Source organism: Sceloporus undulatus, chromosome 6 (assembly GCF_019175285.1).
Source record: "Sceloporus undulatus isolate JIND9_A2432 ecotype Alabama chromosome 6, SceUnd_v1.1, whole genome shotgun sequence".
NCBI lineage: Eukaryota > Metazoa > Chordata > Lepidosauria > Squamata > Phrynosomatidae > Sceloporus > Sceloporus undulatus.
In genome coordinates, this window is record NC_056527.1 from 100,290,153 (window position 1) to 100,306,678 (window position 16,526).

At 37.7% G+C, this 16,526-nt stretch overlaps 2 protein-coding genes across 2 annotated transcripts; both read left to right on the forward strand.

Annotated features, from left to right (window-relative positions):
- Nucleotides 1-6: 6 nt before the first annotated feature.
- On the forward strand, nt 7-4,816 carry LOC121933698 (olfactory receptor 12-like). The gene is made up of 2 exons (XM_042473684.1): nt 7-14; nt 3,874-4,816. The coding sequence occupies exons 1-2, from the start codon at nt 7-9 to the stop codon at nt 4,814-4,816; spliced, it is 951 nt and encodes a 316-aa protein (XP_042329618.1).
- Nucleotides 4,817-10,977: 6,161 nt separating this feature from the next.
- On the forward strand, nt 10,978-11,910 carry LOC121934336 (olfactory receptor 12-like). The gene has a single exon (XM_042474739.1). The coding sequence runs from the start codon at nt 10,978-10,980 to the stop codon at nt 11,908-11,910; it is 933 nt and encodes a 310-aa protein (XP_042330673.1).
- The last annotated feature ends 4,616 nt before the right edge of the window (nt 11,911-16,526 follow it).

The following is a 16,526-nucleotide window of genomic DNA, read 5'->3' on the forward strand; positions in this document are numbered from 1 at the left end:
GGAAGGATGGGGAAGTATAATTTGTACCAAAATCCATAACAAATCAACTGACAATAAAACTAACAACTTAAGACAAAACATAGGCTTGTGACACTAACACTGATTTGTTGCTTCTCCTGTATGTTTAACACCTTTGCTCAATGAAGAAGCCACTGTAGCTTTAAAAACTTGCAAGATATATTTCATGCTTTTTACCTGGCCCAATAAAGATACTACTGTTTAGTGGAATTTGTTGTATTTTGCTATAATATAGCAAATTATAGTTGCCAATGGACCTGATTAGGGTCCTTTCTCAATGGCTATTCCCAGGCTGTCTGTCAAGGGAAGACACGTTGGTCCCCTCTGTTACCTTTCATCTTACAGGCAAAATTATTATCTATACACTGGTCTGTTCATGGTTTGGCTGCTTTATACATATTTAATTATGCTGTTTCAATAGAGCTTAATTATGTTTTAATCTAGATTTAATTTTTAATTCTATTATTTTAGTAATGTTAACTTCCTTGATCAGCTATTTGGGGGGACAAGATAGAAAAGGATAGCATAAATTAATTAATTGACCAAACAATTTCTGGTAGTTTCAATAGGAGTAAAGGATGATTAACTTGGCCATCTTCATTTCACCATTGATAGGGGGTGGGGTGGGAGGTTTGAACCAGTCTGGTTTATTGTAATATTGTAAATCTAAGCACAACAAGAAGTTGGTCTCCTTAGGGTTTATTATATCTTGTATCTATGATACTCAAGAGATCATGGTGTTATTGTTTTTTTTTCCTTAAGGGTATATAGGGCCGTTTACAAATGCCTAGTAGGGAAAGATTATCTTGCTGTGGCTATTTGTGGCAAAGGTAAGAATGAAGAACATTACAGAGGAGTCTCTGAAATATCTCCCAGCAAAAGGATGTAATAAACTGTTTGGGGGGGGAGGAATTCTGGAGAACTGTATTTCTCCAACAGAAAACATGATTACAGTCCAGTTCTTTGCAAGTTAATGTAGTTCTTGGGAGGGGGATAATTTCAACTTTCAGTTTGACTGAATACGGTTACAATGTGTATGTTGCCACAGGTCATTAAATAATCTAAGTAGCCCTTTAAAGATGGGAATAGACTTCAAACCATGTCAACGGAATGATACTCAGCCTCATAATGAGATGCACCATGCATACTTTTAAAGCAGACATTTCATATGAACCCAATTGCATTCATCATATCACCAGCACTATATATTGAAAGGAATGGGGAGTGAAAAACTGAAAGGTCATAATGGATGTGTCAAAGGAGAAGAAGACAGACAGACAAGACAATCCGATGAGAAAATTAAGAGTGATACAGAAAGGATGATATGAGAACTTCTCGTTTCCTTTGCATTTGGGGGTTTCTTAGCTGGCTATCAAGTAGATGTGCTCATTTGTTTGTACAACTATTTCATCCTATTAAATATGGGTAATGTGTGATTAGCACAATTTTCTTTCTCCTTAATGCTTTAAAAGTACAAAGGTAATCTATTGTTCCGCTAAATATTTTTTCTGCTTTTTGAGAGATCATGGTGGTACCTTGTCCCTTCTTAAGGAAGGTAACTCACATACTGTCGTAAATAATTCTACATACAACCAGTGCTATATAAACATAAATAATGAATTGCTTAGAGATTCTTAATAATTTCCTTTTCCATTTGCATCTCAGAGTGACTTTCACTCTGCCTCTATATCTCAGTGTGGGGCAGTAAATAGACAGCTTTCTATAGCCTGCACTAGCCCATTACTCCAGTCAATAATGTGAATTGAAAGAAAGCACTGTTGAATATGAATGTAGTAGTTATGTTGGAGAAGGTTTGGAAGGCATTCTAATCTCCATGTACTTAAGCATGAATCTTGTTCAGTACCTTCTCCTTCCCCCTTTTCCAACATAGCTCACTGGGATGTTTAAAAATAAACAGAGGAAAAGAATGTGTATAATGTTGGTAATTCTTAGAAGGAAGGGCAGGATTTTAATCTCTTGGCAATATATTTCAAAAGTATATTATAGTTCATCAAATGATATATTAATTCCCTAGATCAGGTCCAGTTACAGCTCTTGAAATTCCCTTTTGAAGCTCACAAGGATGTGATGACAACCACAGTATGAAACGTTTTGAAGTGTATTACCCTTGAATGTAGAGGTCTTCATTTAGCTCCAATGAGTAACAGACTAATCTTCATGAACTGCCCCAGCCAATTTTTAATCCAAAACAATCACCCTAATTTATATTATTGATATCTACAAAAAGATTGCTGTTACTACTTTGTGCCTCCAAGTCAGTTCTGATTCACAACCACCCCAATCTCAGGGTTTTCATGGCACAATTTATGCAGAGGAGGCTTGCCACTGTCTTCCTTTTAGGGAGGCAGGGTGTGACTTGCCCAGTGTCTCCTAGTGGGCATCTGTTGATGAGCAAGAATTCACACCCCAGTCTCCTGGTGTACTAGCTCCTGGGTTTTTTTTTTTAATCTGCCAAAGGGTCTAAAGTGTATATATGCATATTTAAAATAGTTGAATAGCAATATCAGGTTTATTTTCATGGTTAGGTGTATAGTTGGCCCACCATATGCACAGATTCTGCACCCACAGATTCAACCATGACTTGAAAATATTTTTTAAAAATTCCAAAAAGCAAACCTTAATTTTACCATTACATATAAGGGACACCATTTCACTATGGTATTATATATAATGGGACTCGAACATCCATGAATTTTGGTATCCATGGGGAATACTGGAACCCAACATCAGTGGATACCAAAGGTCCACTGTATTTCTTTTAAAAAAAATCTGGCATATTTCTGGGGGAAATTGCATTTGCACAATAATTTTTTAAAAAACCTTCACCTGTGGAGGGTACAGTGGACTACCAAATCACTGAACTATTCAGAGACATGTGTATGAGTGCCCTTGTTCAGATTTGCCTCCATGATAATTCAGCTTCTCCAGTTCTGTGTATGCATAACTCCTACCAGACTCAGCATTCAATTCAATGGATCAAGGCATGAATAAAGGCATTTTAAAAAGGATAATTTTTACAATTGATAACAATCACATTGCAGGTAGGTTCTTCCTGGAGAGAGGAAAGTTTGCATTTCTGCTAGTTATGATCTGAGTCCAGAATGTTAGAATAAATTATTACCATTTTAAATTGTTATTCCTGTTTAAATTTGAACTATTTTGACTCATCCAAAAAATGCCATAAAAAGTTATTTCTTTGACATCTTTCATTAAGAAAGAGATTTAACCTCTAAACTTCAACCTGAATTCTTTTTCTTCATTTATTTATCAAATAGATTTGCTGCTGCCGTGCTGCTTTTAAGATTTCTTTATGCTGCAGTGGGAGGGGGGAAAGGCAAATAGAGTATTGGCTGGAGGAATAATACTTTAGAAGAAACAAGCCTTGGCTAAGATTTCTTCTACCTCACCTCTAGTATGACTTCTAGGCAAAAGGTGTACTTTTAGTTAATTCTAATCAGATTTTTTAAATAAAATAAAGTTTGCTTCTTTTTAAGGTACAGTTGCCCCTCCTAACTCGCAGAACTCAGATCTGTCACTTTAGAAATCCGCGGAGAAGCAACCTATGTTATTTTTAATGGGGCGTGCCCCCAGGTGTGTGCATGAGCACGCACCCCATTCAAATCTATGGGGCTTGAATATGCTCAAGCCTCCCCCCACAAAAACGGAGGGCCAGCTGTACAGCCTTTGTTTCACAGCTTCTTTATTTGTGAGTAATGATAATAGATGTGTTTCATATATGTCATTTTGGAGGAAACTGTGCGAGCATCTCACCTAGCTTTTGCAAGGACAGAAACCTTAAGAAAAACACCCTTTTCCTTTTCTTCTGCCATGTAGCAAAGGAACCATGAGAAACCAAACAGAAATCACTGAATTCATTTTGCTGGGATTTAAGGGTGAGTCACTGCTGCAGATAGCTCTCTTCATTCTCTTTTTGGTGATGTATATCATAACTCTCGTGGGGAACATTGGTATGATCATAATCACCACAGCTGATGCTCACCTTCAAACTCCTATGTACTTCTTCTTGAAGAATTTGTCCTTCATAGATGTCTGCTACTCATCTGTCATCACTCCCAAAGCCATGCTGACCTTCTCAACTCAGAACAAGACAATTTCCCGTAATAAATGTGCAACCCAGATGTTCTTATTCTCTCTTCTTGGGACCACTGAGGCTTTTTTCCTGGCTGGCATGGCCTATGATCGTTTCACTGCTATCTGCAACCCACTGCTTTACCATACTACGATGTCTAAGAAGACCTGTGCACTTCTGGTGGCAGTTTCATACTTCTTTGGCTTCCTCAATTGTAGCATACAAACAGGCTTCACATTCAGTTTGTCCTTCTGTGAACCTGTGGAGATCAATCAGTTTTTTTGTGATGTTCCAGCCGTCATGAAGGCTTCTTGTTCTGACACTTTTGTAAATGAAATTGTGCTGTTAGTGCTGTGTGGGTCTATTGTAATAACAACATTCTCAGTTATCTTAATCTCCTATGCCTATATTGCAGCTACAGTCCTTCACATACCTTCTGTCCAGGGAAAGCACAAAGTTTTCTCAACTTGTTCTTCTCATGTCATTGCTGTGAGTTTATTCTTTGGGACAGCTTTCTTTATGTATGGCCAGCCTGGAAGCATCACTTCTCCTAACCAGGGCAAAGTGGTATCTGTCTTCTATACTATTGTAATTCCAATGCTGAACCCATTGATCTACAGTTTACGGAACAAGGAGGTTAAAGAAGCTTTGGTGAGACAGCTAAGAAGGATTACTTTCTTCCACTAAATGATGCTTCTAGATAAGGCTTTCACTTTGCATTTGTACTGCCTCATTTGTGAATGTTTACAGGAGATATAGGGTGGGTCTACACTGAGCCGAATACTCCAGACTGCCCCCGCAGTATTCTCACCCCAAACCTGCCCCAACTTCCCCTTCTCCACAAAACAGTGGGCCTGAACAGACAGGCCAAAATAAAGCTGCTTCAAGTCACTTTGGAGGTATGCTGTTTAAATGATGCATGCATCCTAAGAGGCTGGAAGCTGTACCAAAGCCACACTCCAGTCCTAAGTCATTTAAACAGCATACCTCTGGAGTGACCTGAAGCAGCTTTATTTTGGCCAGTCTGTTTGGGCCCAGTGATAGCTTTATTGGACCAGCCAAATTGGACATTATACATGCTGCAAGCTTTCACAGATCCGCCGGTATCTTTATCAGGCAAAGGTGTTAAAATGATAGAGGAGAAAAGGAAAAGGCAATGTGAGTCATAGCCCTGCTTTTGATCAAAATGTAGTTGTAGTTATTATTATTATTAACCTTTATTTATAAAGCGCTGTAAATTTACACAGCACTGTACATACAATCTTTTTAATTGGACGGTTCCCTGCTCTCAGGCTTACCTAGTTCTCAGTTCAAATGTTATGGAAGAGTATGATGCAGATGGGCTTCTCCTCCTTCTGGCTTTGTGGGTATTGCAAGATCTCAGATCCTTTGTGAAGCCACAATCCCCTTTGTTAAGAAGAGATTTTCTCAGGAAATTTCCATGTTATTACTCCAAAAAAAAACCCTTTAGGCGTTGTTAAGGTAAAACATTCTCTTGGTGTCTGCACATTCTGGAGGAATGCCTGGAAGTTGTCTATACAGTGTCTCGGTATGCTGCCCATCACCTCTGAGGTCAGAAATAAGGCAGGGTGCCTTGTCGTGACCTCAGAGAAGCAACTAACACCAGTGGAAATGGTGTTGGGCAATGTAGTGTTGGGCACAGCAGGATGCTGTGTAGACATTTGCCTTGCATTGCTCCAGAGCGCGCCAGATTTCCTAGGAAGAACCAGAGTAAAAGTTAAGTTTTTAAAAGTGAATAAAGGGAAGGATGGTTTGTATTTGTTGTGGGACTGTCCTTCCAACTTGTGGAAATCTGCAGTCAAACTGGGGTTTTGGCCCTTTTTCATCCAGACAGGACAACATGAGGATGGAGGAGGGAAATGAATCATTTAGCCCACGTAGACATGCCCATAGATGATAGCTTTAGTTTGTAGATGATATCTTCCATGTTTGCTTAATTGAAAATGTGTGTTTCATTATTTTCCCACTTTTTTCACACAGAAAATGTGTTAAGAAAGATAAAATAAAAATAAAAGTAGCTGAATATCCCACCCCACACACACACACACACACACACACACACACACACACACACATGCACCATTAAAAGTAAGAGCCATCAGCACTCTGTATGTTGGTTTATAATACAGAACAGCCCAGAACAAAAATACATTTGTATTGCACATTGTTGTATTATACATTTGTAAGTTTCTTTATAGAACTGGTTGGACATTTTTGTTGGATGCAGAATTGCACAGGTGGTATCATCTTGCATGATTTAGCATTACACATGGATACTTGAAGGCGCGTGCGTGCACACACACACACACACACACGTATACTTGAGAGCCAGTGTCATGTAGGATTTTGAAACCAGAGCTCTCTGAGAGAGAAGGCTAAATATCTCACAAATATACAAATACTGGTATTCTATAGCACTTAGCCATGATGGTTAAAAACAGTTAGAAACAACATTATTTCTGCTATTCAGATGCCACCTATGATTCTAAGAAGTACGAGGGCTTTTTTTGTGTGAGAAATGTCCCTTCTTACACACAAAATAATGTTGGGGGTGCCCTCAATCTTACTCAGGACTCTTATGGATGAGTGGATAACCTCCAATATACACAGAGTGTGAAGGAGAAAAGCCATATAGAATAAAAATGCCTGGGAAGATATGTGTGCCCTAGAGCAAGTCTCCTCATCGTCCAGACATTGTCCACCGTGGGCTGACCTATCCTCTCCTCTTGGTCAGTAATGGGGTGAGTAGGTCAAATAAACTTCAGAGAAATTCATTGAAAATACAATTTTCTTACAGTTTTTCATATCCGAGTAGCAATCATCCATGCCACATATGAAATACAGCTTGAAAGCCCTTCAAGTTTCAAAGATAGATTGATGTGGAATGTATATGTCACTCTGGGGGAAATCCAAACCTAGATTCCCCTTGGGTGTATAGAGCAAGTTCTATATTTTATTCATTGTGGACTATATTTCTAGAAACATGGCAAGCAGTTGATTCCATATGGTCTAAAAGATAGATGTCATCAGACAATATGCGCTGCAATCCAATATCATGTTTGGAGAATGTGATTTTTCACGTGTGTACCTCCAGAAGGCTTCCACCCCTTGTGGCTTGTGAAATATTCCCACAGAAAACATCACACCCATGGACATGTAGTGGATGGCAGAAATTAGAAGGCACAGTATTTGAGCTAGGAGAAGAGAACAACAGTCAATTTTTGGGAACCTCTGTCCTCCTACAGCCACTATAAATGGCCACAGGCCATGTACCAAAAGTAAGAAACTGTGTTAAATTGGGGGGGGGGGGGGGGGGGTTGCAAAAGGCAGTATTGTATACCTCTTTTTGCCATACTTCAGTTACATGTGCAAGCATAACTCTTAATCCTGGTTATTTCAACAAGATTCTGGCCACTGTCCGATTGATAAACACATAATGGTCTCTTTGATGGTCCATTCTATTGTCCATTCTATTGAACCAGTGAGACATCCAATTATAATAATGTACTTTATTAATGTTTGTGGGTCTTGAGCAAGGACCCTTCTCTGGTTTGTGGCCTTCAAATATAATAGAAATAATGCAATAACAAACACACACACCCTGGCAAAGCATGAAGGAATCTCTCAAACTGAAGAAAAACTGTATTTTAACCTAGTAAAAGAGACTATTCAAATGAACTAGTCAGTCCCACTAGACACTTTTGGATCTCTAACCTGCAGCTTACCCAAGAGGCTGACTTTTACAATAGCTTTCCCTCAAGTGATCTGAGGCTATTTACAAAGGCAATAACACAGAAAGAATATAGCTTGTTACATAGGTTAAGCACAATGAGTATGGGTGGACAAGAACAGTACTTCCAAACTGCTCCTTTTCCAACTTTTTCAAATAGAAGCTGGAGGTAAGCATGACATTATTTCTCTGGATGGGACAGGAGGATCAGGATCTTATTAAGTTATATTCATACTGGGAAAAATGCATGAATAAGGTTCTGGGAAAAGAGGATGGGAGATTTTAATATGCAAACACATTGGGCTGAAAGACCTGGTAAGTTTGCCTCATTATAAGATGCACATTTTCAGACAAGAATCAGAAGAATAATCCTTCCCAGCACTACCAATTGCATTCTTTTACACATTAAAGCAAGTAAGGAATTACAAACTAGATAACAAAATTTGTTATGTAATTATCAGCATCACATGTTCCAATGAAGAACATTCTTGCAAAAATCAGAAAATGATTATAATCCCCCTTCCCCCCAACACAAAAAACACAAAAAGGTAGGTGTTGCCCATCAGGTGGGGATGTGAAAGCCTGGCTGTTGCATTTCATTTAAGGTTGCAAGACTTCTTTTTCCCTCTTGCAGTGACATTCATTTTTCCTCAAATGCATGATTTGTGTAAACATTTTTACTATACATTTTTAAACAGATTTTATTTTGCTACAAAGTAAAATATGTTTGCACATGCTTTAAAAACATACATATTTTTGGTATGCTTATTTTCCATTGCTCTTTCATGTCACTCACAGAACATTTTCACTCACTTAACTCATTGTGTATCCACACACTACTCAGCCAAACTCCTGATATTGTCTTTTTACCTTGCCTTCATCCCTCTCTGCCATTATCAGCCACATAATAGTCTTTAACCCCGCTTCGATCCAATGGGAGAGGCGGGGAAACATAAATAAAAATTTATTATTATTATTTATCTGTTTCTAGACTTTGTCTATTGATTTGTGTGTGTGGTGGGGTAGAGTGTTCATAAAACATTTTGTAACATTTCCATGCCAAGCTAATCACTAGGGCTGAATCAATAAAATCACCATAAACTATAACTCTACAAGCAGTATGTAGAGAGCAAGGGTGAAGGACCCTCCGCCCTCCAAAATGTTAGATTTCAAATCCCATCAGCTTGTTTCAGTATGGAGAAGGATTCTGGATGATAGGAGTAATAGAACAGCAATTTAAAGAGTCAAACCTGGTACACAATCATCACCCCACTGGCATTTCTTTCTACCATTTCATAGCATTTATTTTTTTAAAAATGTAATGCATTTTCAATACATAAGTGACAATGGCCATTCAAATGCCATTACTCTGCAATACTCAAAAATAGGTTGCCCTTCAAACTTCAAGTCTTTGGTCCTCACTGTCTTTTTCATATAATCTCTTGTTGTTCGGTTCCTTTGTTCTAATGATACTACTCTAATTGTCAGATCTACTTTGTTGCTTACGTCTCTTCCCCACAATTAGAATTAAGGGTAGGAAAATTTCTCAGGCTGAATGTGCACTGCAGAAATAATGCAGGCTGACATTCCTTTAAATGCCATGGTTCAGTGCTCTAGAATCTTGAGATTTGCATTTTGCGTTGTGACCACAGCCCTGACGGAAAAGGCTAAATAGCTTACAAAACTAAAATTCCCAGAAATCCACAGCACTGAGCCACGGCATTAAAAGTGGTGTCAAACTGTATTAATTCTGTACTGCAGATTCGGCCTAAACGTTTTATTTATTTATTTATTTTCATCTTGCATGTACTTTCTTCTTATCTTTATTGTGTATCATGTTGGAGACTTATGTTTTCCTCGCTCATTGAAATTTGTGCAATTCCATACATTTCTTATGGCTGCCATGTTTATTTGCACAATTTACCTAATTAATGCCACTTTCCAGCCTTAACTAATTCTTTCTAATGATGCACCACTTAGTTATACACACTTTAAGATATGCACATTGCATTGTGCATATTTCCTGTCTGAGAAACTGCCTTGCCAATGTGGAAATAATAGAGACATATTCTCACAAGTTCCAGGTAGGAGCAAAAATGGTTCTTTCATTAAGTGTTGAGTCCGGTGAAATGTCTTTCCAACCCTCATTGGAATTTGGTTATGTCACATTGTACACTCTCCTCTTGTAAACAAATGCTGAAAAAATGAGAATCTACCTCTTCTTTCTGGTATTCCCTAGCTGGCATCAGCATTTTACATCAGGAAATGTTTACTTGTATTTTTTAAAAAAGAGAATTCTATAATTAGTTTTTTGTGTTTTTTTCAGGCTATGTGGCCATGTTCTAGAAGAGTTTATTCTTGACGTTTCGCCAGCATCTGTGGCTGGCATCTTCATGATAGTGTCAGGAATAAACTCCACTAGAACATGGACACATAGCCTGAAAAACCACAAAAAACTATAGATGCCGACCATGAAAGCCTTTGATTTCACAATTCTATAATTCCTTTCTGATGCTATATCCTTCTTTTACTCCTGTTTTATTACATTAGCAAGTCATTGACAATACACTGTTTGTCTATTACCTAGAATACCTAGATCAGCACTCTTACAATATCAAATGCCTATTCACCAGCACAACTGGCAGCAACAGCATCAACAGTAGAAACTAATTCATTTATTAATTCAAAAGCTTTTTATAGGACTGGGTGTTATCCTGAGTCAGTTAAGAAGGAATTGGTGGCATGTAAAGTGATATTTGACTTGGGGAGGAGGATCTCTCCTCACAATTTTTGAGATTTGTAAGCTTCTGTGAATTTTCAGTTACATGTTTTATTTTGTTGCATTGCTTTCCTACTTATTTACTTATTTTTAATTCTTTGTTTTGCTCCTTTTTGCAGGCATCAGGTGATATAATTTCACAAACAGCTATACTATTGACACATGGAAGCACTAGCATGCTGACTATCATGGTTATCTTTCCAGAGTCTATTATGCACTCACTATGGCAATTGTCTTTCCAAGTATGCACACCCAATATATCCACAAATATTGATAGAAGATGTTTTCCTTGGATTTTGACCTTTTCATAGCAACCCAATGGGAAACCATACTGAGGTCACTGAATTCATCTTGGAGGGATTTAAAGAGGAGTCTAAGATGCAAGCCGTTCTCTTAACCCTCTTTTTGATTATGTACATTATCACCTTGTTTGGGAATGCTGGCATGATTATAATCACCAGCGTTGACTCCCACCTTCACACACCTATGTACTTTTTCCTTAAAAATCTTTCTTTCTTGGATATTTGCTACTCTTCGGTCATCACGCCTAAAGCCATAATGAGTTTTGCAAGTGGGAACAAGGTCATTACCTACCATGGATGTGCCACACAAATGTTCTTCTTTTCTCTTTTTGGGACCACAGAAGCATTTTTCCTGGCTGTGATGGCATATGACAGGTTCACTGCCATTTGTAGCCCTCTGTTATACTATACCATTATGTCCAAGAAAAGGTGTGTTTCTCTCATGTGCATCTCTTACCTCTTTGGGTTTGTCAATTGCTGTACCCAAACTGGATTCACATTCAGTTTGTCATTTTATGGGCCAACAGAAATAAATCACTTCTTCTGTGATGTTCCAGCTGTCATGAAGGCTTCCTGTTCAGACACATTTGTGAATGAACTTGTGCTTCTAGCGTTATGCGGGTTTATCATTGTGACCACAGCTGTGATTGTTGTAGTGTCTTATGGCTACATTGTGACAACTATTTTACGCATACCTTCTGTCAAAGGGAGACACAAAGCCTTCTCGACCTGTACCTCCCATTTGATGGCTGTTAGCTTATTCTTCGGAACAGTTTTCTTTATGTATGCACAACCAGGGGGCATGTCTTCTCCCAATCGCGGGAAAGTGGTGTCAGTCTTTTATACAGTTGTTATCCCAATGCTGAATCCATTAATCTACAGTTTAAGGAACAAGGAGGTCAAAGAGGCTATGAACAGACAATTCAGAAAGAAAGGTATTGCCCTATGAAATATAACTTGAAAAGGGGCAATCCCATATACTAAGTGATATGTATGTAATTCTTTTTCAGTGTCTTATAATAAATAAATAAATAAATAAATAAATAAATGTTAAAAAAGAAGTAAATTCTACTGATTTCAATGGCACTTATTTCCATGTAAGAGCATATAAAATTGCGACCTTGCTGATTTGTTTTTTATTCAATTCTTACTTTATTTGTTTTTAGACACTACCAATGAACACTGCTGGTAGTCCTGTACAAAGTGAAGACTAAAGCCTAGTGATTTACATTTAAGGACTATAAGTATATACAGGATTTGTGGAACAGGCAATGTGAGAGAAAGAGACAATGTTAAGAGAGAGAGAGAGGGAGAGAGAGAGAGAGATTTAGTTTTTTTTAATGTATATTGTCATGTATTCAATGTATTTCTCTTTTATGCCTGTTTGGTGTGCCATTTTCAAAATTAGTAACTTGTCCCTGCTTGCAAAATCATCCATATTTTGTTGTTCTTTGAAGGAGCAAATGCCACAGTCTGAGCACACTTCCATAACTTCTTCAGGTCTGATCATCTCAGTTGTTGTGTATGTATGTATATCTCTTAGAGGATTGAACAAAGTTTATAAAGTTTTTTGTGGGTTTTTCAGGCTATGTGGCCATGTTCCTTCGACTTCGACTTCACATTTATAAAGTTTCCTTTCCAAGGCAATTTGCCCCTGTTAATCTTTACAGTGTTTAAAAATTGTTGTGAATATGCACTGTTTAAAATATATCAGATCTTAGTGCGTTATTCTGCCACCTCAGGCCCTCCTTCTATTTCTTTGTGCCCAGGCCCATAACTGCTGAAGAACAAGGCTTAATATTGGTTCTCCTCTGTCAGAGTAACCTTCTTGTCTTACTCCTAGCTAAAGAACGACTGGGCCTTATCTCTTAATATATGCAAACTGATGAGATGCCATATATTAAGAGATGTCAAGCCAAGATATTTTATTATAGACCGGGGTAGGCAATCTTTTTGAGCCGGGGGCCGGGTTGCTGTCCCTCAGCCAAAGCCAAAAATAAATAAATAAATAAATATTTTTTTTTTAAAAAAAATTAAATATATAAATAAACCAGGACAAATGTAGGACAAAATTTTCAAATGGAAAACACTTTTTTTAAAAAAATGGAGGACACGTGAAAAAATTTGCTGATTTTTTAAAAAAATGTTAATATAAATGCATGTTTCTGAGGCTTCTATAGACAATTGCCCCCCCAAAGGCCCCGGCAGCAATCGGTGGCAGGACCAGGCTGGGGCCGGTCCCAAGGCCTCGCTGGGCCGCATCCGGCCCGCGGGCCGCAGGTTGCCTACCCCTGTTATAGACCCATGATGGCTGAAAATACCAGCCATTGTGAGACCTGTCTCCATGACCACCCTGCTGACCAGGCAGTTCATACAAGGCAATGAATAATGACTCAAGACTTCAATGTACCACACATATACTACTTGCAAGACATAGTCAGGAAAGTTATGCTCAGAAGACTCCAAAAGTTTATGTGCTTGTATGTGTGTGTTTTAAAGTACTGAGGTTGATCATTGGTGTCACCTAGTGATACCCAGTGACCTGCCCCACCCTCCACTCCTGCTGCTCACCCCTCATGGCTTCATTGCTGGCCTAGCTTTCCTGGGAAGAGAGCTGGCTTGGCAACAAAGCCATGAGGGTTATACCTGCCCCTCCACTACTCCCGCTGCCACCTCAACTCCCTCGCTAGGAGCTGGCATAGTGGCAAAGCCATGAGGAGCACACTCTGCTGCAGCAGCTGGAGGGCCTCACTAGGTGTCACCCCTTTTTTAGGATGTCACCCTGGCAGGAACGTAGCCAGGATTTTGGGAAGGGGAGGGTCCAGACTAAGTGCCACCATTATAATGGGACTTGGGTGTGGCAGTGTAGTGGTGCGCACCATTCATTGTATGTAACGGAAGGGGGGGTCCGGACCCCGCGGACCCTCCCCTTGGCTACATCCCTGACCTGGTACAGTACACACCCCCTGTACCTGTCCAAGGATGCCACCAAGGTTGCTGATAAACCATTTGATTTGTATTTTATTGAAATGCTACTTGAGCTCAGTTAGGCCTGTTGAAGTCAACGGTGCTTGCTTCTGAATAGACCACCATAGACTGCATTGTCACTGGAAAAGCTTTCTTTGTTGTGTTACTTCAGTTGTGGAATGCCCTTCACTAACAGGTCTCAATTAGCAATAAGGCTGGCTTTGTTTCAGCACCAGGTTTAAAACGTTACTTTTTGACTTATTATTTTAGTCTTTCAGATCTAATAATTTTGTCCAGGTTGTACAGGAACATGGTTTTAACTCTTTTAACTCTTTTTAAATTGTTCTGTAATTTAATGCACATTTAATCTATGCATTATGTTTTACTATTTATCTATTTAAAATTTTAATTCTGAGTTCTTTGGATATAAATATTTAAATAAATAAATAAATAAATAGTCTGGATTCAAGACAGTTCCTTGAACTTCAGTGTTTATTTGACACATAACTTGAAAGAAATTGATATAAAAAAATAATTCATGTGAAATTATCTGAGTAAGCATTTTATGTTTTCTTATATTAAACATGATGAAATACATTTTAAAGATACTTTAGATGACCGCAAACTTTATAACGTAGAGCACAAAGGTTTCTAATAGCTGATAGGCTGAGTATTTAATAACACCATGGGGAATAAAATACCCTCAGGTATACAAGACTTATTGAGTTATAAATCTTCACATGATCTTTTGGTAGAACTGGACATTCTGCCACCTTTTTTGTGGGTAAGTTTAACCATTCTTGTTTGTATAACTCTGACAGAGCAGACGAGTTGTCTGTTAATATATTATAATTATTTGCTGTGGAGAACTGGCTCTTCTGAAATATATTTCTTTAAGCTGATCTCTGAAAGTGCAATTTGAAACCAGATTTGAACAGCAGTGATATATCTATAAGATACCAGACTGGAGATGGACTAGAAGATTGTTATGTGAGTGAGATACTGGCTAGACTCCAGGTGCCATGGAAGACAGATTTTGTCACTTCTTTTACTTCTTTTACTATGACATAACTGAAGATTAGTCTCTCTCTCTCTCTCTCTCTCTCTCTCTCTCTGTATCACTTCGTGTTCAGTTGCATTGTCTACTAGGCTGCTACTACACAGGATAATTAATGCAGTTTGTCACCACTTTAACCGTCATGGCTCTAACCTATGGAATCCTGGGATTTGTATTTTGTTCTGGCACCAGAGCTCTCTGACAGAGAAGGCTATATAGCCTACAAAACTATAAATCTCAGAATTCCATAGTATTGTGTCATGGTAGTTAAAGCAGTGTCAAACTGCATTAATTTTGCATTGTAGATGCAACCTGGTAAAAGTGTGCATATAAAAAAGACGGTCTAACTCTCTTTTGATGTGCTTCAACAAAAATTGGAAAGTGGCTTTTGAAAAATTGCACCAAGTTAAATTGTAAAGCAACTTTATTACTTATAGCAAAATCAAAAATGTATCACGAGTGTTCTTTTCCACTTATTTTCTTCCTGCAACATTTTATGAGAAATTCTTTCATTTCTCCTTATTTTCCACAATTTTGATGATTTTGATATTCCATCATTAATCATAAAGCTGAAAATGTCTTGAAGGCACACAACAATAACAATACATTCAAAATATAATATACATGATATATAGAACAACATATTTAAAAAGATGGATTTCCAGATAATATTATTAAAATAAATGTTTATTGTCAGAACTGGCTGTTGTAAATATTTTCAATTCTTTAAAGATGACCTAACTCTCCCACTGCCATTTTCATGGAATACTTTTTTTTTTGAGAATTTTTGGAGGGAGAAAGTTATTGAGTTATTCTGAAGATATTTTGCTTTGTAAGTAAGCTTTCTGGATAATATCTACCAAAATATTTGCTTTGCACTTGTATTTTTCCCATTTTTTTTAAATGTGAACTTTTAAAAGATTATATCTGTTGTTATTATCCCTAATAGACATTCCATGCATGAAAATCGCTTACTTCTAACTAAACAAGATGTCACTTTATTTTTGCTATGATAGTTTTGCATTATAAAGACATTTTTCATGATAAAGGCATGTCAAACCTTTGAATTTTACTATTTTGCATGGTTTACCTGACTATCTTTTTTTAAAAAAAGTTTATTCACCATAAATCTATTCCATCCTGTTTCCTCATTAATCTGTGTCTTTGTTTGTTTGTTCTTTTTAAAAGAACAGCACAAAAATACATCTTAAATTATATTTAAATATGTTTTTCAGCATCCATTTTCTGTCACCCATGCATTTTAATTGCATTTTGGAATATTTGCACTACAAAATTCTAAGTGCAAAACTCAGGGGATAGTTTCATTCCAGTCTGAAGTTTAGTTCCAGATGTGTAAAAGAATTCTCAAATATTTGCTATCTGAAGCATTCCTGCTACTGACCTCCTCACAAAATATTATGTGCAGAGAATGTTAAGAATTATATTTACTGTTTTTCAGAAGAAAATATTAATATATAAGCTCTCTTAAATTTTCTTCATTTTCTAGAAGGCACTAAAGATGGATCTCTTCCGGCGGGCCT

Bases quoted from the DNA above. Each gene is read 5' to 3' on its own strand.
- LOC121934336 (XM_042474739.1), top strand. From the start codon at position 10,978: ATGGGAAACCATACTGAGGTCACTGAATTCATCTTGGAGGGATTTAAA.